This window comes from Indicator indicator, chromosome 10 (assembly GCF_027791375.1).
Source record: "Indicator indicator isolate 239-I01 chromosome 10, UM_Iind_1.1, whole genome shotgun sequence".
Lineage (NCBI taxonomy): Eukaryota > Metazoa > Chordata > Aves > Piciformes > Indicatoridae > Indicator > Indicator indicator.
In genome coordinates, this window is record NC_072019.1 from 25,305,304 (window position 1) to 25,330,900 (window position 25,597).

Genomic DNA, 25,597 nt, shown 5'->3' on the forward strand with positions numbered 1-25,597 from the left:
AGACAGGTAAGAACAGTCCTGAAAGTCTGGTGTGGGGCACCCAGGTATGCCAGGAACCTCCTCCTCTTCACCTTGAAGACTCAAGTTAAGCACTTGACAAAATGATCACAGTTCAAACAGCAGTGTTTTTGCTTGGCATGCTACAGCACAAACTTTATTCAGTTCATTTTGAAAATATCTGCAACCAAAACTTTTTTTTTTTGGTAAACTCACAGAAATAAGCTTTAACATAGAGGCTGTATACAACTCAAATACAGGGAATACTTCCAGCAATAACTTACAGATACAAACTAATGATAAACTACAATTTCACAAGGAATTGTAAACATTTTGCACAATTGTCAGTCCTTTCTTTTAGGCAAAGTGCTCTTTTGATGACAAATAAATTAACACACATATCTAGAGTGGACTACTTCCAGACAATACAAAAAAAAAAAAAAAGTGTTTAGTAAGGCTTGTAAACAACAGAATTGTTATTTATGTAGAATCCATAAAAGTGTCTTGCAGGCTAAATATACTTACATACCTGGGCAGCAAAAATGAGCTTGAAACTGCTTTGGATGTTAAATAAAAAGTTAACACCTTTCCAATGATAGTTTTAATACACAATAAATGACTTAAGGTTACATCCTTAATAGCTTATATCCCTGACAGAAAGGAATTAGGTGTGACTTAGTGGCAGTTGTGTCACTGAATGGGGTAGCAAAGGCTGGAGTCCAAGAGCTGTAGGTGAATGAGCTACAAAACCAGAAATATTTAGTGGTCAGCTTCATCAGAGACAGAAAGAGATTGTAAGCTATAAAATCCCCCGAGTAGTAACAACTGCCTGTGGTGCCAGCTGCCACAGCACACTGCCCACCCCAGACCAGCAGCCCTGCTCCCACCCACAGCCCAGCTCACACCACTGCTTGGGAGAAAGAAGTTACTCAGGCCACACATGTCCCAGCACCTACTTCTGACAAAACCTTCCCAGTCCCTCCCAGTCACAGACATGGACCAGAGCTGCTGCTTACTGGGTCAGAGACACACAATGACTACTGAACCATACTTCTGACCACCAGGCTCTTCCCCTCAGGGGTATACTGGGAGGAAGCTGAAGTTCTCAGTGGAGTTGCTGCACTGGGTACACCTACAGTTGCTTGGGTAAGAGCCAGGGAGGGGGTGGTAAACAGCTTTCATGAAAATTGCATGTTATTAAAAAATGGTTTCTCATTACTAGTATTGATTGTCTGGAAAAAGCACAAAAAGTGCTCTTGAACCCAGATCTTCAGCTCTGCTGTTACAGCAAAGGGCTACTCCTTAAAGAGGCACACTTACTGAGGGGGGGAAAGCAAGCACATGATTCAGACATTCTATAAAGATCTCTAGAAATTAAAAAGTGTGTTAAGCTTCTGTAACAGGTGCTAACAATGTTACTAGGCTGTGCAAAGTAACTCTACCTACCATCCATGTAGCTGTGCAGAGCAGTCAGCATAGTCCCATCCTGGGGTACATATGCAGAGTATGCCATTTCTTCTAGCATGGGTGGAGACAGCCTGGAGGGTTGAACTGCTGTGACAGGAGCAGTAGAGGAGTGATTAGGACTAACATGTTTCTTATGGCGTGCTCTGCAGTTTTGAAACCACACCTGGAAAGAGGGAAACGTTTACATCTTGTTGACAGGCTGCATTCTGCTTCAACATTAGCATAATAAACCCCCTCAGAACTCCTTCAGCTGCATGCAGTCAGTTAATTGAGCCATTAACATGACCCTGACAGTCCAAATGAAGAAATGCCCACTCTAAGCCTGCATGGTGCCTCACACCAGGCCAGGAAAGCTCCTGCAGTGCCCAGCAGCCCACAAAGGCCAGGCATGGTGAGGGGCTGACCAGCTCCAGGGCCAGGCTGAGCTGCAGTGCCTGCAGCAATGACACAGCTCACGGCCAGCTCTGTGCCTGAACAATGCTGACAGTGACTCAGGCTTCTCAGAGGATGCTCACCTTGAACACTGAAATCTGCCAGCTGCCTTTTTTTTTTTTTTTAAAGTAGGTTGATCACAGATACCTTGTTTCTATAGACACATTCTATCAATCATCCAGGCTACAATGAGCCAAGGGAATGACAAGCTTTATGAAATTTTATATTATATAAGCATAGATATATAATTTAGATATTTTATGTATATAATGTTTGCAGAGAGGCATCTTCAAGCAAAGATTCCAAGTTTTTGTTTCAGATCTGGATGGCACAGGGTTGTGTTAAGTCTGCCCTCTAGAACAGATCACAAGATACTCATTGTGCTCCCAATGTGTCCTATCACAAGCCCTTTTCCAAGGCTGCAGGTCTCAGTAACAAACTACCAAACACAGTTTTCTGACTCCAGAAGAGCTTAGTGCCTGTTACTCTTTAGGATAAGAAGGAGAAGCTTCTTCCTGGAACATCATTCATCCTCCACATAAAGCACAAAAGGAGCACAGCGAGTTTTCCAACTAAACGTGTTTGTTCTAGACTTATTCCTGACTGAGGATGTTGTCTGAGGTTGTATTAAAACTGTCAGATTAGATCTTTTTCCATCTCAGAATAACAAGATGGAGGAGCTGTCATTAGGCATTTCCAAAGGATGACTACCAGACTCTCAGCCAAGTGACTGAGCACTGGTACCTGTATAACACGCCTGCTCAGGCCCGTCCTTTCTGCCAGCTTCTGAAGCGTTTGTGCATCTGGATTGTTGTCCTGAGCAAACTGTGCTTGCATAACCTGCAAAGGCAAGAGAAGTGATTGCAGGTGTTGTGTGTGCAGTCCTGAGAGCAGCATCCAAGAGCGTTAGAGACTCCTCTTGGACTGACCCTGACACTTGCCTGTTTTTAGGAAATAACTGGAATCACCAGTCCCCAGGCAGTCCCCAGTACATGAAGAAAATTAAATCCCCCCAAACCAAAACACAACCCTCTTTTATTATGCTTAACTCAACTGAGACTTTTTCCCAGAAATGAAAGAAATGAAATCTGCTCGGCTGTAGTAAACACAGAGGTGTTCTACGACAGTTGTCTTATAAGGGCTGTGGGAGAAAATTCACTGCAGAGCAATTCAAAGATGCTTGATAAAGAAAGTGTCTATAGCAGCAGACCACAGCACAGCATAAGGAAGGAATAGGTTCTGAGCCACCTCTGAACTTGTCAGCTGCCATATGCACCTTATATAAGTTGCTCCATTTATATGGAGCAACTGAACCCTGTTCAGCTGTGTGGAGAATACGGGCAGCTGGGCATCCTTTGTGCTTCATTTACCTTTAACCAACCCAAGGACACAGAGGCTTCACCCTGGCTGATGTGCACCGTGTAACTGTTTGGGAACACTCACCTTTCTACAGAAAATTGGAGTAAACACTTGTCATTAGGATATGAATTATTCCTTTTTAAAGAAGTAGGTGTCAACTTAGCCTGCATCCCAAACAGTTCTAGAGCCTGTAGGAGTTTATCTTGTTTAAGGAAGTAACAACCCATGCATTTCTGCAAGGTTCCTTCCACACACTTCGTAAACTGCAGTTTCTCATTTCTGGATTTTGACCCTTGACGGTCTGCAAATTTTGCCTGGCTTGATCTTCATGTTCAGAAACACTGAAGCTATTTACCTTCCTGTTGTTTCATACAAAGACATGCAAAAGCATGGACATCCTTTTGTACAAGTCCTTCATGAGGTGTGTTATTACATGCTGCCACTCAGTCACCTTTTCCCTTCTCCCTTGCTGGAAGAAATGTCTCCCAGCCTCAAGGACAGATAGAGACAGATGTGTTGAGCAGACAGCAAGTGTCATTAAATAACAAGAGGCCCTAAGATCTCAAAAATACCTACTGAAGTAGGCTATAATCTATTTAAAACATGAAGAGAGGGGGGCATGGAACTTTCAATGACAAAACACTAAGCAGTCCTGAATAGAGCCCCCACCCTCCTGGCTGGGCCTATCTCCCAGTTTTGTTGCAGAAGTTCAGGCTTGATATCCAGAGTCCCTGCCCCTCTTTCTAGTGTCAGATGTTGCTAATGTGCTTGTTTTGCATTAACAACATCGTCTCTAGTCGTGGCAGAGATAGCAAACCAAGCTTTAACATACACACACCATGTTAGGCAGCACTGCTTCAACGCCTCACATATTGCACCTCAACTTGAGGTTCTCAACTGCCCTCACCACAAATGAGCACAGGCCAACAGACCAGAACTCAAGGCTGAGACAGTAGAACACTAATGGTGCAGAGGCCATGTGTGACCAGAAATTCAAAGACATTTTATGAACTGAAAGCAGGGATGTGTAGCTAGGATTCAACCCACTACAGGTTGAAACCTCTAGATCCAGTCTCACCACTACCCTTTCATGGGGAGCTGGCCCTAGGCACAGTGTTTTTCCCCAAACAGCTAATTTAAGCAAAGTGGTGATGCAGAGGGCGGAATAACTCACATTTAAGGCAGTCCAGAGCTAACTCTTGCCAAGGCAACAAGACAAGAAGCCTTGAAAGCAGAGCAGATGCAGGCATTGCAATGAAATTCTGATTTACATCCTGTTAACGTGCTGAAGTCACAGACAGTACCATGTACGTGGTACCCATCTCCAGTGCAACCCTTCACATTACACAATCCTAGAAATATTCTGTCTTTAACACGTATAGCGATGTAAATGCCTGATTAAACAAATTTCATCGAGCAATCAAAACAGAACCACCTTTTTGTTTCCACTCTGCAGAACTACTGGCTGCCCCCAGGGAAGTAAAAAGCTTCAAGAGTAACTATTTCATGTTGAATTGCTGAAGCTAACAAACAATTCACAAAACATGCTGTGTCTTGATAGTTTATGAAATACTTCAGAGCACGCAAGCTTACTCTTTCCCCCCATATGCATCAGATTTCCTCCCAGTTCAGCACCTCTGTCCTTCACAAACCTGAACCATGCAAGCTTTTAGCACAGCCTCTACCTGGAGTTGGTCTGCTGTGAAGCTGGTCCGAGCTCTTTTTGCTGGTTTTGGATGATTAACATCTTGCTCTGTTAACAACGCTCCTTCCACGCTAATCCCATTACCTGCGGTGTTAAAAAGAAAACAACTGTCTGCTAGACATTCACAAAGATGTTATTGGCAAGCCAGGCTGTTCTGCAACAACCACCAACAGCACTTGACCAGCTGCATTTCAACTGTACAAATATGCCATAGAGTGTCAAAGTTAAATCAGTCTGGTACCATCACCTTTGACACTCCAAATTACTCCTGTTCAAGTGAGGAATGCTCTTGTTTTCTTTTCCTTAGGACAGAAAACAACTAATACAAACTTTAAAAAAAAATTAAAACATCAAATAATTTGCACATTTTAATTCAAGAACCAGTGCTTCTAGCCTTAGTGAAGTTGAGTAATTACCTCTTAATAAGGAAGACGAAGTAAACCCCAACAATTTAATTAAAAGCAATCCATAAATGGAGCTCTTAAAATGAGTGCGTTACCATTTTCAACCTCTCTCTTCAGATTGTCCAACATGCAGTCATAGTGTACTCTGCAGAGGACTTTCTCTTCAACCAAGGCAAACTCCTCTCCAGTGGAAAGCTGCCTTTTGCAGGAGAAGCATGCAAAACATGCCAAGTGGTAGACGTTTCCCTTTGCCCTCCGGACCCAGTCAGTGGAGTGGATATGCCTCCCGCAGCGGGCACAGCGGGTGCCGTACCGCCTGCAACAAGACCAAGAGCAGGGTGAGGGCACCAGCCAGCTTCTGGGCAAGTGGGGACTCTGGGAGGATGAGGCCACTGGGATGTGGCAGTGCAGTGCAGACCCACAGCAAGAGCACAAAGGATGAGGGGACAGCATAACTGGGTTTTTATTGAAGAAAATAAATTATCAAGTTTATGTCTGAGAGCTCAAGGCAAGACAAATACTAAAACTACAAAAGTTAGTATTTTTCATAAGGCAAACAGTAAAATTGAAGCATCTTAATCGCTACATGAATTCACAATTCTGCATCTTTCTTTTATAAGGATTATTACCCTTTAAAAAGCTCTGAGTGGGTGATGGAGCCAGCTGACTTGGCATTCAGAGGTCTCACAGTTATTCAAGCATATTTCACATTGCTCCAGCAGCAGTATGAATTCTCGTATTTAGCTACATCATCTTTCACTAATCATTCAGTCTCCTTCAGCAGAAGGGGGAAAAACCTGTATCTTCATAATTATTTCCTTAATTACCACTGCATTATGAGTTTAAAAGAAATTCAAGTATCTGCAAGTAATTAAATTACTACAACAAAATATTTCTCTTTGAAGAGTAAACTAGCCATCAAGATCTGCTGATTATTTAGATAAGAATTTGTCCTGAAAAATCTTTTTTTTTTTGCAGGCTCTTAAGATTTTTTTTTTTTAAAGTGCCACAAAACTTTATTTTTCTAAAAGTCCACAGTACTCAGCCCGCCCCCTCTCTCCCTTTCAGTGTCAAAACAAGCCAGGTGAACATAATCCATTTGCTACATGGGTAAAAATAATTCCTATCAATAGTTTGGTCCGGGGAAGGAGGAATAGTTGCATCAAAATTAACAACAAAATTTGTTTCTGCTTTCTGGACTGAGAATTACAAAATCCTGAGTACTTTCAGTGACAAATGAAGAAATAATGTTCTTCCTTACAGAACTAGACCTTAATCTTGAAGAATGATTTATGTTCTAAATGACACTGATCACAGAAATGTGTAACAGTTGAAAACGTTTTTTAAAGACAACAGGTTTGTCCCGAGTTTGGTTTTGTAGTTCCACACGATGCCTTCCATCTCAGACCAGGGGAGCACTGGTCCAAACGGAGCATCACCTCAACCCCACCTTGTATTCCCACTCAGTATTACCCAAGGACTTTTTGGTTTGTTGGTTTTTTGTTTTTTGGTTTTGTTTTTTTTTTTTTTACATACAACAGCTTTACAACCTGACTGAGATGTCAGAGTAACTACTGACAACGAAATTAGCAAATGAAAATCCAAGAATCCAAACGTGCATTTTGTTACTGTTCACTGAAGCCACAACCAAACAAGTGTAACATGTTATCTAGTGAAATGATATTCTTGTATGGCATACCTGAAATAATCCAGTTTGCAGAAGATGTCTTTGTCTTTGATGTAGCAACTGGTGTGCCTTCCCAGAGAGGTTCTGCAAACACTGCAGGACAGGCAGCGCACGTGCCAGCAGAGGTCATTCACCTGCAGCGCACAGGGGACAAATACTCCTCAACATCTGTGCCACCAACACTCTACCCCATATTCACAGTAACTATTCCTTCCATCCACACAGGCAAGGCTAAAAATTACATGTACCACGATTCACAGAGAGTTTACCTTCAAGGCAAAACATTTTTCCTGTAGAACTGCATGCATAGTAAGGGTTAATTAATTTGATGGAAGTCTTCAGAATAAGCTTTCATGGTTTTCTAATTAAAAGCACCAGAAGAGGAAGCAAGAGATTCAAGTTCCGCGTTGATGTTTTGTGCCCAATTCTGTTCTCACAGCCTCAGAGTAACAGAGCAAGTTTTGGCCTCGCATGACCTTGGAAGGCAGCTCACTCGCTTATTTCCTAGTCTGTAAAAAGCCCTGCCTAACAAAGAACAAACTTTGCAAAGTGATTTGAAATTTTAAAACTCGAGTATTGAAAGGGGAAAAAAAGTATATTAAAATATATTTTTTAGATAGGAGCACACCATGAACCACACCTCGATTGGCCAGCTTTCTGCACAAGCAAAGTTAGAGAAGGGACTGGGAGTTTTGAAACACCAGCAGCTCTTTTAACAGGAAATTCATCTGCTCTGGAAGCTGCCATCACGAAACTGCAGTCATGGAAAGCAGCAATCAGCAGCTGAAAATTCACATATTTTGGGGCAAATAAAATGAGTGCAATTATTTTAATTGCTTCTTTCCTAGAAAGAGAGCTTTTTGTTGTGGAGACATCTTGCATCATGCATCAGCTAAAAACAACTTAATTTGAAAACTCTTAGCGACCATAAAAATTAAGTGATAACCTTTGGGATAATCTCATGCTGCATAAGAGGAATCCTGTAAGATGAATAATGACTAAGTTTAAATTCCCCTTTCAGGTTTTTTGTTGTTGTTGTTGTTTGGTTTTTATTGTTGGAAGTGGTGGTGATGTTTGGTTGGTTTTCGAGGGTTGCTTGTTTGTTTGGATTTCTTTTTTTTTTTTGGTGTTTTGGTTTTTACATTTCTCATCTCCCCCCAAAGATCCCATGCATTGCCTATGGCAAAGCAGCAGATTTGAGGTAATCCAGGATGTGGCTTCCCCCGTGGCTTGTCTAGCAGCGTTCTGCTGAAAGCAAGGTATTGACTCCAATGCTCCTGCTGGAATTGCCCGTTTCAGTCACTCTTCAGGTTACAATGCTGCTGTCTGCAGCTGCCCAACACTCTCCCAGCACTCACCCTTATTGGCAGCCATCCTCCCCTACCCTGACACGTTTACACCACAATATAATGTGAAACTGTTGATAGTAGCTGTCACCAAACTGATCCTTCCAAGCACTTCTCCAGATTGTGCTGCTGGCAGATGCAGGGCAGGGGCCCTTGGGCCAGCCCAAGCTTGCTCCACAGTCCCAGCCCGTGCCAGGGCCCAGGTAGAAGCCCCAGTGAAGGCTGGAGGAGACAGCACTCAGCCAGGCTGCTGGCACCCAGCTCTCACAACATAAGCTGATGTCCCAGTCACACAGAGCTCTGCTGCTCTCAGGAGGCTAATGCTCTTCCACAGAACAGGGCGCCAATGACAGACATCCTATTTGATGTCACCTGGTTGCATTCTTATTTACAGGGCTGAAGCTAGAAGACAACCATTGCTGACCAGCAAGATTACAGTTCACCATCAGAAATTCACAGAATTCCTCTCTCTTTGCTCTTGCAGAAAGAAGTAGAAGAGAATTTAAGCCTAAATTTAAATAATTTTGAGGTCTGTGCTCCAAGCCACGTTACGGCTGCTGTTCAGACAGGAGACAGCCACAATCAGCTATCCCAACCCGACTGTGTTGTTTGTGTGCAAGCCCAGCCTGGTGCAAAGGTGACTTGGGATTCACTAGAACAAAAGGTCTGTAGCAGCTCCCCACACCTGCACCTACTCTAAATAATGCCACCCCAAACTCATGCCTGCCTTTGAGCTCCTCACCCCAAGCGAGCTCTAAGCAAACAATTTAACTACAACACCGAGCTGTCCTCAGCAGCGTTACTGACCTGCACTTTACAGGACATAAAAGGGCTTCATTTAAGGCCTCATCTAATGGAATTGAGCTACTTCCAAAAATGAGACTAGAAAACGGTGCTGGAAGGAGAGAGGAGAAAAGCCTAATCCAGGATAATTTTAACAGCTGAAATACAGGACGAAAATAGTTCCCCTTCCAATCACACTAATGCTTTATGTTTAAAATCACACGGGTTGGTTTGTTTTTGAATGCTCTCACTTTTTTCTGCAGGCTGAGGCCATCAAATCCTCTCCGCAGCCACAGCTCACTCCCTCCACAGCTGCTGCTAGCCCACCTTTCAGAAGAATTGCTTATTTTCTTATTTCTCAGGAGGCACTTTTTGCATCGAGATCCCCGACATCACACTGTCGGATGTGTTTTAGCCAACAACAAAAGGGCACACCGGGAGTGCAAAGCACGGCACCGCCGTTACCGATGCTCCGGACCTCCCGTTTTCTTCCCCGCTCTCTCCGGCGGGGCAGGTAAAAAAAAAAAAAAAATCCCAGCGCAGCACAGACAGAATCGAAGGAGCGTTTTGGGTTTCCCCCAAGGCCTAAGTCTCAGAGGCAACCTCTTTCACCCCATCGCATGCTCCCGCTCTGCGGCCAGTGAGGGTCCGCGGCGTGAGAAGTCACGGCGGCGGCAGCAGCGGTGGTGAAGGTGCGGGAGGTGAGTCACCTCGGAGCCGTGCAACCCAGCTCTTCACAGCTCCTCGGCCACCCCGGCGGCAGCTCTTACCTTCAGTAGGTACTTATCCACGATCTCCAGGCCGCAGCTGCTGCACACGCACTTGCCGGGGGCGCAGCCGGAGCTCGAGGCCATGGACCGCGGCGAGGAAGAAGGAGAGAGGGCGGCGGAGGAAGGGCAGGAGTCCTCGTCGGCCACGGCGGGGCTGGCCTGCGGGGAGCGCACGGCAGAGCACGGTCAGCGCCCGGCCCCGGCCCCCACCGTTCCGCCGGCACCTGCGGGGCCCCACTGAGGACGGCAGCGGCGGCGGTAGCCGTCGTTTCTCCGCGGGACCGATGGAATCGAGCGGGAAGCGGCAGAATCACAAGGCCACCGGAGCGGCCGCCGCCCAACACCGGGCACCGGCACCGCGCCCCCTCCCCCCGCGCGCACCTTCTCCGCGGGGCCGCCGAGCGCGGGCAGGTCCTTGTCTTCCAGCCTGCAGACGAACATCGGCTCGCTCTTCCAATACATGGCCCGGCCCTACCGCATGCCCGCCCGGCGGGCGGCTCGGGGCGGCGGCTGCGGGCACCCCGCGCCGGGTCTCTGCTCTTTGCGCCTGCAGGAAAAAAGTTTTGTTTTGGAGGGGGTGGACCTGCCTCGCTGGCCTCACCTCCTGCGTTGAACCCGCCTTCTGAGCATGGCGGGGTCGTTATCTCCGCGCCGGGCTCGGGGCGGGGTGGGGGGGAAACCCAGCAACAACAACAATAAAAAAAAAAAACAGCAACGAAAAAACCCAGAGGTTCTCCCTCCCTCCCTCCCCCGCCCCGTCTCCGTTTGTCTTCACAATTCGCCACAGCGTGCGCCCGCCGCTCCCGTCTAAACAAAGATTCGAGTTACATCTCTGCGTTAGCAGAGGAGGCAAACGGGAGGAAGGCGAGGGAATGTGCGGCCAGGAAAGGTTTTTCCCCGCTGCCGAGCCTCAGAGCCCGAGCAGTTTCCTTCGCTCCCGGCCCTGCCCCGCCGCGGCTTCTGCTCCCGCTGCCGCCAGCCTGCCATAAAACCTTTCGCCTAAGCTTAGAAAGGAGCATCTAAGCTGCCCAAGGGCAGTGCTGTTACTCTGGCTATGAAACCAAGCCCGAAAGACCGCGGACGCTGCTCATCGCCCCGAGTGTCTCAGTGGCGCCGTGGACAGCGGGTGCGAGGAGCTGCTGGTCGCAGCCCCTGAGAAGCCAGAGCGGTTCATTCAGCAGAGAGGCCCGTAGGCTGCTAGCACACTTCTTCCACGATTACTGACCTTGCCTGCAGAGTCCCCTCCACCCAAATATTGCTGGTGCTCAGAACAGGAAAGTAGAACCGCAGCCTGTCCACCACAGGTGAGGTGAATAACGGGGCGCCTGCGCCTGTGCGCATATTTAACGGGCAGGTGTTTGCAATTAAACCTGTCGTTGTGTCCCCATCTTGCCCCCACCCTTGGTTTCAGCTCCGCCTGACGATAGCTGCGAGCCGCGTTGCAGTCTATGAGTAAAGCAAAGCGAGAGAATCGCTCCTGCGTTTAGAAATTCTGGTACGTGAGTTTGGGCAAAAGAAAATTCTGCTTTTGGGAAGCTGTACAAGGAAGCTCCATATTCTTCACCCCCTAACAACTATCATCACTGTTTCCCATCTTAGGATCTATTCTGCAGGACTGTAACGGAACGAGTGATGGTGCCGAGCCCCAGTAAAGCCGGGAAGTCCTCAGTCACTTGCTTGTTTGTCCAGCGCTAAACCAGATCTAACCCTGGACACAATATGGCTTAAATTTAGTCCTCACATCCTTGACAGCCGCTGCCCCAGTGAGGCAAGTAGTGGTTTGGTTTATTTTCTGTCCGCGACGAGGCTCAGGGCAACGAGGCCGACAGCCCTTCCCAGCAGGGCATGGCACGGCGGGCAGAGCGGTCTGGAGCACCTAGCGGAGGCGGGTGGACAGGGGACACCCCCTGCCCCGGGACGCCCCAACCTGTCCCTCTTTTCCACCGGCCCAGAGTCTCCCCGCGGTACGGTCTGGCCCGACTCCCTCGATGGCCTCGCCGGAGCCCAGCCGAGACAGCCCCGTGGAGCGATGGTCCCGGTGACTACGGGCCCCTCGCGACCACCCGCCCCGGGAACTGACGGTGCTGCGCCCCGGGGTGGCCACCAGGGTTCCCTTCGGGTCCCCACTCCCCACCGCAGTGGGATGCCACTGGCCGGGCTCTCGGGCGGTGCCGAAGCGGCCCCGCCGGCGCCGGCGCGGGGAGCGCGCGTCCACGTCCCGTGGGGAGCTCGGCGCGGAGCCGCGTCAGGCATAGAGCCCGCCGGGACCCCCTCGGCTGCGCGCATCTCCCCGGTCGTGCCCGTCAAGGCTGCACCACGGGAACCGTCGCCTGTCCTGGGCGACATTCAGAAAACGAGCACCTGGCAGAGGCTCTCCGGAGAGCCGTGCCACGGGGGAACGGGGCAGGCCTGTCCACCACAGAGCACTCGGTGAGTCCGGCTGCGTCCGGACCGTTGCCCGGCTAGGAGCAGAGTTTTTCTTGTCGGTCCTTTTTCTGCGCTGTCAACGAGCCCGGCGGGTCGGTGCGTGGCTGGCGGCGGGCTGAGGGTCAGATCGTTGTCACACAGCTGCCTTCCACGGACACACAGCTCTGCTCTCTGGAAACACCGCGACGGAGCCGGGGCAGCCCGAGCTGTGCTCTCCCTGCAGCGGCTGTCGGCGTGAAGCAGAAATTCATAAAACTAGAGTAGGAGGATCAAACCCAGCGTGCGGGAGATTGGTGCGTGTTTCTCACTGTTTTCGGAGCCTAACTCTGCCGAACGACGAGAGGGCAGCCGCGGGTGCACTGAAGGCCGGGAAAAGTCGAGCCTCCCTCTCCCCCCCCTCGACCGTTTGTTTTCCCCCGCCCCCCGCCCGCCCCTTGCTAGCGGTCCCCTCCGTGCCTGGCCTCGGCTCGGGTGGCCGCACCGGGGGGTCTTGCCGCGCCCCTCTCCGCGGCGGAGAGCGGGAACTGCTGCGGGAACACGGGGCTTGGCGGGGCCTGTGGGCGGCCCCAGGGGCGCGGAGCTCGGGTGGAGAAGGCGTCCAGAGGCAGTCCGGTAGCGGAGCCCAGTGACTGTCCTGGCCGGGGGTATTTCGCGGGAGTGGGGCGGTTTTCAACCTCTGTTCGCAAATAACACCTCACTCCAAAAACACTCGGAGAGAGGTGTTATTTGCGAGTAGAGGTCGAAAACGCTTTAATGGGAGCAGGGGGACAGGGAAGATGCCTGGGCTTGGTTACCCCGGCTCCAGCTAGGCGCCTGGGCGCTCTCGCTGCCTCTCTTCCCAAAGTTCGGGCTAAATGTCATGGTTTCGGTTACACGCTAGCGATATCGCAGTGAATGTCCCAGCGCCGTTTGTGAGGAGATGAAAACGCGCGGACACGCAGATTTCGGGGGATTCCTGCGCGTCCGTAGCGTCCCTGATGCTGTCGCCGTGCTCACCGGAGGGGTGCTAGTCTCCGGTGCCGCTTTGGCCTCGCCGCTCCCCGCCCCGCGGTCTCCGCATGGGTCGGAGGAGGGGGTCGGTGGCAGGGAGACGTGGGAGGGAAGGGGACCTGCTGGGACCCTCTGCATGGCCTTGTCGTGGCTGAGAATGGAGCGGGGAGTTCTGCGGGACCCTCCGACAGGACGCCTGCGGCTGTTTCCGTTTGCTCTCTCTCAGAAGGAAAGGATGTTTGTGGACGGCGGTGCTCATCAGCTGCTCAGAGAAGAGGCCTCTTACATATTTAACAGTAAGGACGGCACGAAAAAAAGAAAGCTGAGCGAGAAGATTTGGGGTTGTTTTAACGAGAGGGTGTTGGCATACGGACTTCTTAATTGGAAGACTTGCACCGCAGTGCAAGTGCGTGCGCTGGAGGTTTCTCTGTGGAAGTTGCTCTGACGAAACTGATTCTCCCATTAAAACACGGGTACCGAGGAACTGAAAATGGCATTGTGGACAGCTTACGAAAAACAGGCACTGAGACTAGGGACGCGGTAAACCGGGCCGCCCACCCCCGACTGGTCCCATTGTGCGCGCCCGTGGTCGCTGCCCGGGCGGCGTATCCCTACGCCCGGCGGCGGCGGGCCACCCTCCCGCGCTAGCCGCCCCTCTACTAACGCCGCGTTCCCGGAGGTGCAGGTGGGACACGGCGCGGCGAGCGTTTTGCTCGTCGGTACCTCGCATGGCTGCGGTCGGAGGGGGCCCGGGCATTGGAGCGTGTCCCGCGGTCCTACGCCGCGAGGGTGGCCCCGCCACAGGTCCCGCCGCCTGCCCCACTGGTTTCGGTCGCACTGCGATCCTTCTTCCCGCAGGCTCACCTCCCGGCCCGCTCACGGCCTCCGGTGTCTCTACGCTCCCGGGGCGGGCCGGGGCGGCTTTCAGGCGGCTCCGGCTCCTTGCCCCGTGATGCTCGTGTCACCGCGGGCCGTGCCGTCAGCGCTCCCGCCAGCAGCCGTTTGGCAGGAGCGACAGCCTGAACGGAGCCCGGCAGTCCGTGCTGGACTCCCTCCATGCCAGCTCCTTTCTCCACGTCCTCACCGCGCTTGGGTGTTTGCACACCTGCTAGTATCCAGAGGTTTTCCATCCGTAGCTTCCCGGACTTGGGGCCTCTCTGGGCTGTGGGATACAGCGAGGACATCGAACCCTCACTCCCGGGCTTGTTCTGCGGGAGTTTGCGTCCCCGCTGGCTCCAGCCACTGGTAAAAGCTGCAGGCTGCAGACTAGCCCCGAATTCTCGGCTCCGGGATGATTTAAGGAGCAGTGAGCTAACCCAGTCTCTTACCAGCGGCTTGTTTCAGATCAGCGCAATGCGCGTTCTGTAGGCCTGACTGTCTGCCTCTGGGCCGTGGGTCCGGGTGCTTCCACAGCTGCACACATCTGGCTTTTGTTCACGGCTGTCCCAGTGCGGAGCTCCGCTCTGCCTGTGAATGACCGGATCAGTCAAATGGAAAGGTTTCTATTTCCTAATTGGATTCCTGAGCCAATGGTTCTCCCACCAACATACAGAACTTGATGACATTTGCATTATTTACTTTTTTTTTTTTTTTTTCTTTCTACATGAATAAACCCGAGGGCTGGGGCGGGGAAGCAGAGGGCACAGAGGGCATCAGTGGGATTCAGCCCTGCATCTTTTCAGAGCGCTGGCCCTTGCACTGCGGGAGGAGATGCAAAGAGTAATTCTAGCACGCCAGTGTAACTGCAATAATTTTGCTTCATTTACTCAGATCTGCTTATTTCAGCCCCGCACTATGCACAGGCTTCCTGGACGAAACCTGTGTGCTGGAGCTCAGCATGGCCCCTACGCATACCTGGGGTCTCCGGGAACGTTTTTTTTTTTTTTCTGGAAGCTGACTTTTTAAGCTTCTGTGCTAATTGTGTCGCACTGTCACTCAGTCGGGGAAGGTGCTGAGAACAGAGGAAATTAAAATAGCGACCAAGTTATGTAAAAGAGCATTTTGCCCTTACCGTACTGGAGGGGAAAACCAAACTGGAAAGCGTGGCGAATTGTTTGTAAATGCAGAGCTGCAGAGCTCTCTGCCTGTTCTCTGTGGTCAGGATGCGCTGCTCTCTGAACCTGGCAGCTCCGCGCTGGGGGACTCGGAGGGTCCCTCAGCTCTCCTGCCTGCCAGCTTAGTTCCTCTCACTGCTGTTTACGCCATGGATAAGCACTCGTCTGGCAGGAGACACGGTCGGCAAACAGAGGAGGAGAGGGCCCGCTGGAGCCCGAACTATTTCCAGCTCCTCCCGCCGCCGTCGATGGGGACCGGGACCCTGCGGGGTCTGTACCACAGGACCCCCGCCCCGGACGGGCTTTTGCCATGCATCCTCGGGGCTGCGGCAGCAGGAGGGGGCCCTGGGGTCTCAATCCCTACACTGCTCCCATTCCCGCCGTGCCGGGGCCAGGTCCAGGGTCGCGGTGCCATCGAGGGCCAGGCGCAGCGGCAGATTCCCCAGGACCCCAAACCCTGCCGGCTCCCCGCGAGGAGCGTGTTCCGTGGTGCGGCAGGACCGCAGTCCCCGTGTCAGCACCGTGAGCCGCACCGCACGTCCTCCCCGGCTCTTGTACGGACCAGCACTGCTCCCCGACCCCCGCCGCCGCCCCAGTTCCCGCACCATCCAGCCCCTGGCTACGGTCCTGTCGCTCTCGGACCCGCACTGCCTCTTCGGTCCCGCTCCGCTCCGCTCCCCGTCGGGGTTCATGTTGCTCCTCGGTCCCTCACGGGCTACGGAAGCGACAGCCTTCCCCGCGTTCATCCTGGGGTCGCCCCGGGAGCTAGGGAGAGACGAGCGGTAGAGACAGGCCGCGCTCCGGCCGGCGATAAAGCTGAGTGGGAAAAGACGGCGGTGGCAGAGGCAGGTGAAAGCAACCGTCGAGCGGTAGCGGCGGGCCTGACGGGGGCTCCGGCGGGCTCCACTGGGCAGGAGCGGCCCGACGGGCGTCTCCGGCAGCGCCCACACAGCCGACCCCGACGGCGGGGCTGTCCCGGGGACCAAGCCGGGGCTGCAGCCTCTTGCCGGCCCTTGCCGCCGGCGAGGCCGCGTGCAGCTTCCCTGCTCGTCCGCCGCCTTCCCAGAGGTCTTCCCCGGGAGGAGGGTTCAGAGCTGGCACAGTGGCCGGGCAAAGGCAAACCTCAGGCAGCTCAGGGTCAGCCCCGCACGCCGGACCTGACCTGCAGGGTGCCAGCTGTTTGCAGGATCCTCTCCTGCCTCTGAGCCATGGACAAGCACCACTCCACTCGGGTGTGTGTGGGAAACTTCCTTTTCTGATGGATGAAAGCTGCCCTCTCCACCCTGAGCAGAGCAAACGTTTTCTTGAGAAAAATCACATCTGCTACCTTGAGCTTCAATATTGCCTCTTGCCGGTGTCCAAGGCTGCGTGCTGGAAAGCTGGGGGCATGATGTGATCTTTGGTCCTGTCTTCTCTTACAGACAGTGTGTGCTGAGCACACCACAGCCTTGGAAATGTGCTCACTTCTGCTTCAGATTTATGCAAGGGTTTTAAGTGGTTGGATTTTGGATTTGCAGAGCTCAGCTGCAGACACGTTCAGGGGACTTCTCCTGGCATAGTGCTTAGCTTGGTGAAAATCAGGAATCAGGGTGGTGTTGTACCTTTGACACATCAATACTTCTGTCTCCATAGCCAAAAGAGACTGTTGGAAATATTGGTCGTTTCTCAGGCATAAAAACAACTTTGGCTGCTGTATGATGAGGGTAGTGAGGCATCTCAGACCATGTTACGTGAGTATCTGGGGTGTCCTTTTGACACACCAGTGCAAGGACTGACCTTCATGATGTGAATCAAAGGGCAGATTGACTCTGTTTTGAGATGTTGGATTTCAGACCCTCCCTCTGCTAATTCAGGTTTTGCCTCTTGATACAGTGTATCTGCTTTAAAGTGATCACTGTTAAAACCCCTGCACCTTTGGGCCTACGTAGCTAGGTGAGTTTTATTTGCTAAGTGGACAGGCTGAGCAGGAGGCTCATGAGAACAGGTGATTCATTCATACCATAGCTGAAAACCACAGAGAGCCTCCAGAAACAAAATCCTGGTTTGCAACCCCTGGGTCACAATCCCCAAAGTGTTTGCATGTTTCTGTGAGGAGGGAACCGATATGTACAGGCTCGTGGCTGGTGTGCACAGAGTGCTACTGTAATTCTCTGAAACAAAATACAGTTCTGGGAGTGCAGAGGCTGCTGGTGTTCGGTTTAGTGTTTTAAGTAGAAATAGGGGCTCTTACTTCTCCTTGTGTTGATCATTTTTCTGCTGGCATGGCTACGTTTAACTCTTGACTGACGCTCACAGAACTAAGTGGGGGAGTTTTGCCTGGTGTTATTCTAGAGGATGAAGTGCCTGGATAGCAAATGGTTCTACAGAGTTCAGTGCTCCAGCACAGTCTGGTGCTTCAGGGCATGGGACAAGACAGGTGAAGTGTCATGTAAGTGTGACACAACTCCCTTTGCCCATTTGCCTGTTCTGAGAAGTTTTCTGAGGTGGATGAGTCAGTTCACCCATGGAAGCACATTGGTCATGTTTTCAAATGCATCTTTGACCTGGGAGCATGCCACAGCTCTAGGAAGAAGCGTTGTGCTGTGGCACCTTAGCTGTAATTGCAGGGAAGCTGGATCCAGTCCTGTTCCTACTGGGATCAGTAGCACCCCTGGCTCTTGTGTGTCTGCTTCTGAAGGGCAGCAAGGAGTTGTTTTGCTAACCATAAGTAAAAAACTCATAAAGAAACCACAGAAGAGATTGATTACATGAGCAGCACATCAGCCAGCTGTAATTTATGGGTTGCACATATAGGAGTAGCCTTGTTCATCCCACTGCTCTGCACAAAGCTCCTCGTCCCCTCTGCAGGGCCCAGGAGCTGTTTGACTCTCTCTGTGGTACTCTCAATACTCTTTGTACTCCATAACAAAAGTCTGACAGAGGATGAATGTTGTTACTGATGATCGGATGATAATCTTCTGCTCATTGCTTCAGCTGGGGATTGCAAGGAGGAGCAGAGAGTGACAGAGAACATCACTGGGGATTCTAAAAGCAACTGCTTCTTTTGATCTGTGCAAACAAACATTGCAAATTGAGTCAGCTCTGGTTGGTTACCTGGAGAAAGCTTTACATAAAACAGCACTTCACCATCTAATGCTTTGCTGTTCCTTAGCACCATCTGAATGTTTGAGCAGGAGGGATTATTTATCTAACTCTTGGAGAGAGAGTTGAATGGGATGAAAGAAGACTCAAGAGTTTCATGGAGCATGGCCTTGCCGTAAGGGTTATACAGACTGTGACAATGACACCCTTCTGCTGCTGTGTTACACATGCCCAAACATCCATGTCATCAGCAACAAGCCCCTGATGGCATCCAGAGGCAGGTTTAAGAAATGAAGAATCCAACAGGCTGGTGCTCAGAGGGGCACCAAACTGCAGGCTTCACCTTGCCCTGCTCCTCACCACTGAAAGGCTCTCAGAGTGCAGAGTGCAGTCAGGCTGGAGGCCATGATTTCAGAGAGCAGAAAGCTGACTCCCTGAAAGCCTGCCTGCTTTGTGGCTACTACAGCAGTAGCCATGCTCTCATCAGGGTCTGTTTGGTTTTGCTTCCTACATGGCTGCAAGCAGAGCAGGAGACACGGCCTTGCTCTGTCTTGTTTCACTGGTTTTGCCCCAATTTTTGCTCTAATATGCTCTGATTTTTGCTGTTTCCACATCTTCTTTACATGTGATTTTGGAAACCTGCCTTTTCTTGTAAGACAAAATCCCAGAGAGTTCAGAAATGGAAATGACGTGTCCTGTCTTTGCTGCATTCCACTTGGTGTGTCTGCAGTTCATAGCAGGGTTTGGGGGGTTTGTATTGGCTGCTGGTTGTGCCTGACGTTCTTACAGAGGAACAAGGCAGAACATACAATGCTGCTTCATGTCAGAATGGTGGTGTTAAATGGGATCTGCAGGATCCCATGACAAGTATCTCAGACAGCTAAACCTCTGCAGAGGGACGGAAGGAGAACATATGTATTCTCTTCAGTGCTGAAAGCTATGAATGTGCTGTTGAGCTATGGTATATATGACTAGATGATGTATGGAAGAAGAATAGAGTCTGACCAGACAGCTGTTATATCTAAAGGCTGAGAAGGTGTTGTTATAAAGGACTTCTTCCCATAACGAATGGGTAGAGAAAGTAGGTTCAGAATAACGACCAGTCCAGCAGATACCTGAAATGATCAAATGTGCAGTGTCCGTTTAACCATAAATAAGTCTTCTGGAGCAGGCAAGGACACTAGCTAGAACTGATCCCTGCAGCAAGATGGTGACAGATCTGGTCTATGACAGCACTTCTTGAGTGGACAGAGAGTTCACTGATCCGTGTGCCAAACTGGCAGACAAGGTACCTTCCTCATCGCCTGCTGCCCGCTGTGTGGTTCAGAGCTCTCCCTGCAACTTCACTTCATTTGTGCTGTCACTGACCATCTGAAGAGTTTGTGTTGGCTGCATCTCTGGTGCATCCCAGTGGAGCAACATCTGGTGCTCATGCGTCAGGCTGACTGAAGGTCAGCAGCTGTGTGGTAGATCCCTTTCCTTGGACTTCTCATGTGTGTTGCATGCAGCTGCAGGCCACAGCTCTTGGGCTCCAGGAGCAGCCCTGCTGTGCACTTGTGCTTGCTCAGGACATGGGCACACATCTGCATGGCCACTCACACTGCAGTCCTGTCCTTCCTGCACAGCTGCTGTGCCCTCTGGTATGACCACGAGCTCCAGCTCTGCACCAGTGGGCAGCCCTCATGCAGCAACACCAGAAACCCAGCTCTGCTGCCCTGCTGCTGCTTTGCACCCAGCAGTACTCACAGAGACCCTCCTCAGGTGGGCTCTGGGGGCTATAGGTCTCATTGTTAGCTGGGCACATGTAGTACCTTGGCTAGACACTCATGTCTGGGTCCTCTGTGAGTGTTTAAAACTGAGCAGAGCAGCTGCCTTGGTGTGAGTTGCCCTACAGAAGTGACAGTGTCAAGCAAGAGGGAGATGGCAGCACAGTCCAACAAAGCATTTACATCTTGCTTTTTTATAGCAAGTGTCAGACCTTCCTCCTCTTTAGAACAATGTCTTTCTGTAGGCTGCATATTGTACTTAAATTCTCCTTGCACTAATTATTCCAAACATCAGATGCTATGTGATCATCTCTGCGTAGTCCTGATACTGATGGACAAATTGCTGACCAGAAATGAACTAGTGAAAGAATTTACCTTGGTGCTAGCAGGGACTCTGTGCTCTGCACCTCTCAGCTGGCAGCAAATAAAAAACTCATTTTGATCTAGGTGTAGCAACCGATGATTAGGATTTAAAGAGAGGACTTAAAAATGACTTAACTGTGTTCTCTGTGCTTCTTATTTAGCACTGCAAGCAAAATAGATCAGAACGGGATTCACTTGTTTTAACTTGTTGTTATTAATTACATGATTAAGACCTCAAACATATTGACATTTTTATTTGAGTAGGAAAAAACGTTTTAAAATAAGCATGTAAGAGAAATAGAATGTATTCCTGGGGTCAGTCTTAAGACATAAGATTACACATATTCCTGGATCCTGATCTTTCTGCAGTCTATATCACTAAAGAAGTTATGCTCGGTGCAGCAGGAGCTTCCCTTCTTCCCAGCTCTGCTCTCTTTCAGGGTTTGTAGAGATGCTGTGGTGATCAGGCTGGTTTTGCTCTAAGTGAAAATTAGAAACAAATGGACTTTCACCAGCTGGATTTGGCAAATGGAGCTGTTTTTATTCACTCTGTGCAAGCACCAGTGGTGTTTTGACAATAAGAATGTAGGGCAGCCTGCTCTGTAAGTGCATCTTGGTGGTTTCACTGATCACAACACCCTTCATTGTGTCACAGGGGATGAAGCTGGCAGTTCCTTCTGCTTGCTTTTGGAGAGCAGTTGCATACTGGCAACAGAAAGTTCATAACTTTGAAGGTCAGTTGAGATCAGATGCTCCCACACGGTGTGTTAGGATTTAGGTTTTAGTGTGGTGCACATTAAGAGCAAGGAAGCTCCATTCAGCTTGGTCTAGCAGAGAGAAGAGCTCTCACCTTTTCCAGGATCATCTGAAGCACCATCCTGAGCACCATGGGCCTCATTGGTGCTGGATCTGTCTGTTCATCACCCTCTTTCTGTTCTTTAGATGTGAGGGAGTAACATCCAGGCAAAAGCACAAGCTTGTGGATCTGATGCAAAGTACTTTAAAGAACATGATCAGGAAGGAAGGAGGAGATGGAATTAGACCAGTTAGTGAACAGAAGTGATGCTTTAAGAATGTACTGGCCTATGCACCTATGCTTCCTTCCATTTAAATTCCCAAACTAACACAGTTAATTTAGGGAAGCGTTGGAAGAGTAATGGATCCAGTTAAGGGGTGTAATCTCTTCCTCTGCAAATGGGATGCCAGAGGAAAGGGTTATATTAAGGTTGCATGTGTACAGTTCACAATACTAATAAACAGTCCTGGGGCTGGATTGTGTAAACACACATGCATCTGAGAATAGGTTTCATAGCTGGTCTTCTGCTGACTTTCCAGCACTCTGTCATGCAATCTGAAACCACCAGTTCCAGCAGCAGTGTCTCAGTGCCACGTCTAAAGGTTCAACAGTCTGCAATGTGCATCTGAAAACACATCATTCAGAACTCCACTGGCCTCATGCCAGGCTCACCCTGCATGGGTGAGGACAATGAATGGATTGACTTTGATGTGGGCAGGCCATCAGCACAGGGTGCTACCTGAACTTGGTTTGCAGTGCCTCCAATGGTGGTTCCTGCTGCCCCAGGCACGTGCCTCGTGGGTACTGGGTGATGCCTCGTGGGTGCCTCGTGGGTAGGTTTAGCAGAACATCCAGGTCCAGTTTGAAATGGAAGATGTGATCTGGTCCCTGCTGTGAGGGGTGCTGTGTTACCAGCATGCTGCAAGCCCAGCTGATGCTGGGGTGGGGGCATTCTGAGGACAGAGGGAACTGAGGCTGCTGGCTCTCATGGCAGGGCACGAGCACAGAGTGTTTGCACCTGGCTTTCTGCCAGGGTGCTGGCGTGTGTAAGGCAGCAGTGAGTCAGAGCATGGCCCGTGGGCCGGCTCCTTCCGCGGTGAGGAGTGGGTGTGTTGTGCTGTGGGACAGATCTGTACGCACATTGCCCTGGCAGTGTTTCCTCTGTATCCCTGTGTGCCAGAGAAATGATGCCTGCTTTGCTTGGAACCTGGCCTCTGGGATACCCTGAGGCCTTTTTGACTTGCTCTGTGCACAGCAGCCCAGTTCTGAGTCAAACCATCCCTCCCAGACTGGGGTCACAGTGAGCCTGTTTACTGCATTTCCAGGCAGTTGCTCCTCCTCTTAGCTTTGCCTTTGATTTCTCAGCAAGGCCATCGTAGACAGATTGCTCCGTTTGTACAACGTGCTGCTTACTTCTGGGTGCAGAAGTTCCTTGTGTATTTAATGATAAGTGTGGAAGTTCTGTGCTTAACACCCCAGTGGCAGCACTGTTCACTGGGGAGCCCCATGCTCCTTGCTCTCTCAGAACACCAACTGCCTTCAGCATGAGTAACCACCATGGGACTGGGCTGCTCTCTGGCTTTGCTGTGGAAATATGCATGCACACAGGTGAAACAGATGTGTTTGTCTGCACAGGAACAGTTATCATAGAATCATAGAATCACAGAATCAACCAGGTTATATGTTGACATTTTGGATATGCTGAGTGAAAGAGTGTAACCCACAAGTAGGGGTAAGTGTTTTCAAGTGTAGCAGTGCAGGAACAGCACTTTTCATTTCTGTTGAAGTTCTGGAACAGTTTTTGTTGTTGTCATTTTTCTTTCTGCATTTCCCATAATCTCAAATTCTATCAAAAACCCCCAAAATAGTAAGTGAGCAGTCTGATTAGCAAAATCAAAACACATTATTGAAATGTTGATCTTATATTTTATACTTTATCTGACAATATTAGTTTCCAAACCTGTAAAAAATGGGTAGAAATATAACGTTTTGTTTTACTAGAAATGCTTTTCCTGCACCCTTCTTTATTTTGAAACTAGCATTTCTCAAAAATGACTTATTTCCCCCCAAATGGATTCACTTCTGACAAGCTGGTGTTTTCTGAGGTGCATGTGTCCGTCAGAAATGTTCTGACCTGTGTGGGTATAAATTTGTGCCTATTTTTTGTTTTGAGATGAGGTCCCTTTCTTTCAACAGTGATTTGAATTTTGCCTGTCTCAAGTTCCACTCTTATCTAAACATGGGTTGGATCTGGTTGTGCTGTGGAGGATGGAAGGGGTGGGATGGCTTTACTGGTGCAGGAGAATAGCTGTGGCAAAGATGCTGTCCCCAGTAAATGGTCACCTCCTCAGAAGGCCAGGTCAGAGCTGTGTGCCAGCCGAGCTGCCACCCCCACTGCCAAGTGGAGACATGGACTGAAGAAAAAAGAAGAAAAGGTATTTTCAAGTTAACTAATTCTGGAAGGGTTAAATGGCAGCCATCCTAGCTTTGTCTAATTCCAGCTGTTGCACTGTCACAGTGTTTTCCTGTGGAATGCCAGGGATCAGGCTGCATGGCCTCTGAAACCAGGCACATTTTCTGCCATGCTGAGCTGGCTGAGCCTGCTGCTGGGCCCCACGTGGACTCAGCAGAGGAAGAACCTGCACCGTTTCACCAAAGCTGCTACCAAGGTGCAGAAAAGCAATGGTGGCAGGAGCAGTGGGACACTCCACTGAGCACTGTGGTGTGCCTGGGTTATCAGGGGTGGAGCAGCTGGTGGTTGCAGGGCTGGCAATGCTACCAGTACTGTGGGCGACAGTCCGTTCATCTATCTGGTGGGCAGCCCTATGTTGTGGCATCCCCTCTTGCCTGTGTCACAGGGGACTTGCTCCAGAGCTGCAGATGCATGCAGGAGCTGGGTGCTACATCTGGATGTGTCTGAGGTACATTGCATGGAGGACAGTGCTTGTTTTTAGCAAATGGTGAAGGGCCACTGGCATCTGTTTCACCACTCCCCACAGAGTACTTGAAAAGCCTCAACTTGGAGGCATTATTGGTGTTGATCCAGAGCCAATGGAAATGTCTGCATTACATCTAACTGCCTCTGGAACAAGGGCTTGTGGAAATGTAATGTCTTATTGATGGGCTTGTCTGATACAAGAGCAGTAGAGAAGGAAAGTTCAAATGCCTCCAAATTGCTGGCTCTTGAGCACCAATCTGCCACCTTGTTTTAGTTTGGGTTTTTTTGTGGGGGAGGGGAAGAGTCACCTTTTGGAAGGATGCTTTTGAAACTCGAAAGCAAGAAGCCAGACTTTAAGAACTAACATATGCCAGAGAAGGAAGCCCCTGAGTTCAGCCTTTTTGCCATGAGAGATGCTCCCCCACTCAGACAAGCTCAGCCTACGGTCCTGCTCCCTACCGAAAGAGCCCCTCAGCCCTTAATGAGTTTAGTCTGCAGGATTTCCTCTTCCGGTGACATTATCAGGAGAAATTACCCTGTTCCATTACCTGTGGTCAATGAAGGTTGACAGGCCTCCCCTGCTCTCCTCTCCTGAGCTGCATGCAGCTCCCCCAGACAGGAAAGCATTGTCTGGACTCAACCCTTTGAAGTTTCCCTCACCTCTCTACCTACCAGATCATTGCAGTTTCAGTGCTGTGGTCCCCTGTGGTTGGAGCCACAAGGATGCTTAGGGGACTTGAGCATCTCCCCTGGGAAGAGAGACTGAGAGCACTGGGGCTGTTTAGTCTGGAGAAGAGAAGATTGAGAGGGGATCTGATCAATGTCTATCAATATGTGAGGGGTGGGTGTCAGGAGGAGGGGGCCAGGCTCCTTTCAGTGGTACACAGTGATAAGCCAAGGTTCAAACTAGAACAGAGAAGATTTCAGCTCACCATGAGGAGAAACTTCTTTGCAGTGAGGGTGCCAGAGCCCTGGAGCAGGCTGCCCAGGGGGGTTGTGGATTCTCCTTCTCTGGAGCCTTTCCAAGCCCACCTGGCTGCATTCCTGTGCAGACTACCCTAAGTGCTGCTGCTCTGGCAGTGGGGTTGGACCTGATGATCTCTTGAGGTCCCTTCCAATCTCTGATATACTGTGAGACTGTGAGACTGTGATACTGGGTGCCACTGGTGTTTGTGGGGAGCCCACTCTATGGGAGCCTGTGGTGAGGAGCCCACAGTAGGTCCCCAGCATCC

At 50.2% G+C, this 25,597-nt stretch overlaps 1 protein-coding gene across 1 annotated transcript; it reads right to left on the reverse strand.

Annotated features, from left to right (window-relative positions):
• Positions 1 to 661: 661 nt before the first annotated feature.
• Positions 662 to 10,412, reverse strand: LHX8 (LIM homeobox 8). Its single transcript, XM_054384368.1, has 8 exons — positions 10,332 to 10,412; positions 9,951 to 10,109; positions 7,064 to 7,185; positions 5,460 to 5,680; positions 4,941 to 5,044; positions 2,641 to 2,736; positions 1,444 to 1,627; positions 662 to 738 (listed from the first exon to the last, which is right to left on the reverse strand). Exons 1-8 carry the CDS (start codon positions 10,410 to 10,412, stop codon positions 662 to 664), a joined length of 1,044 nt encoding a protein of 347 aa, XP_054240343.1.
• Between the last annotated feature and the right edge of the window lie 15,185 nt (positions 10,413 to 25,597).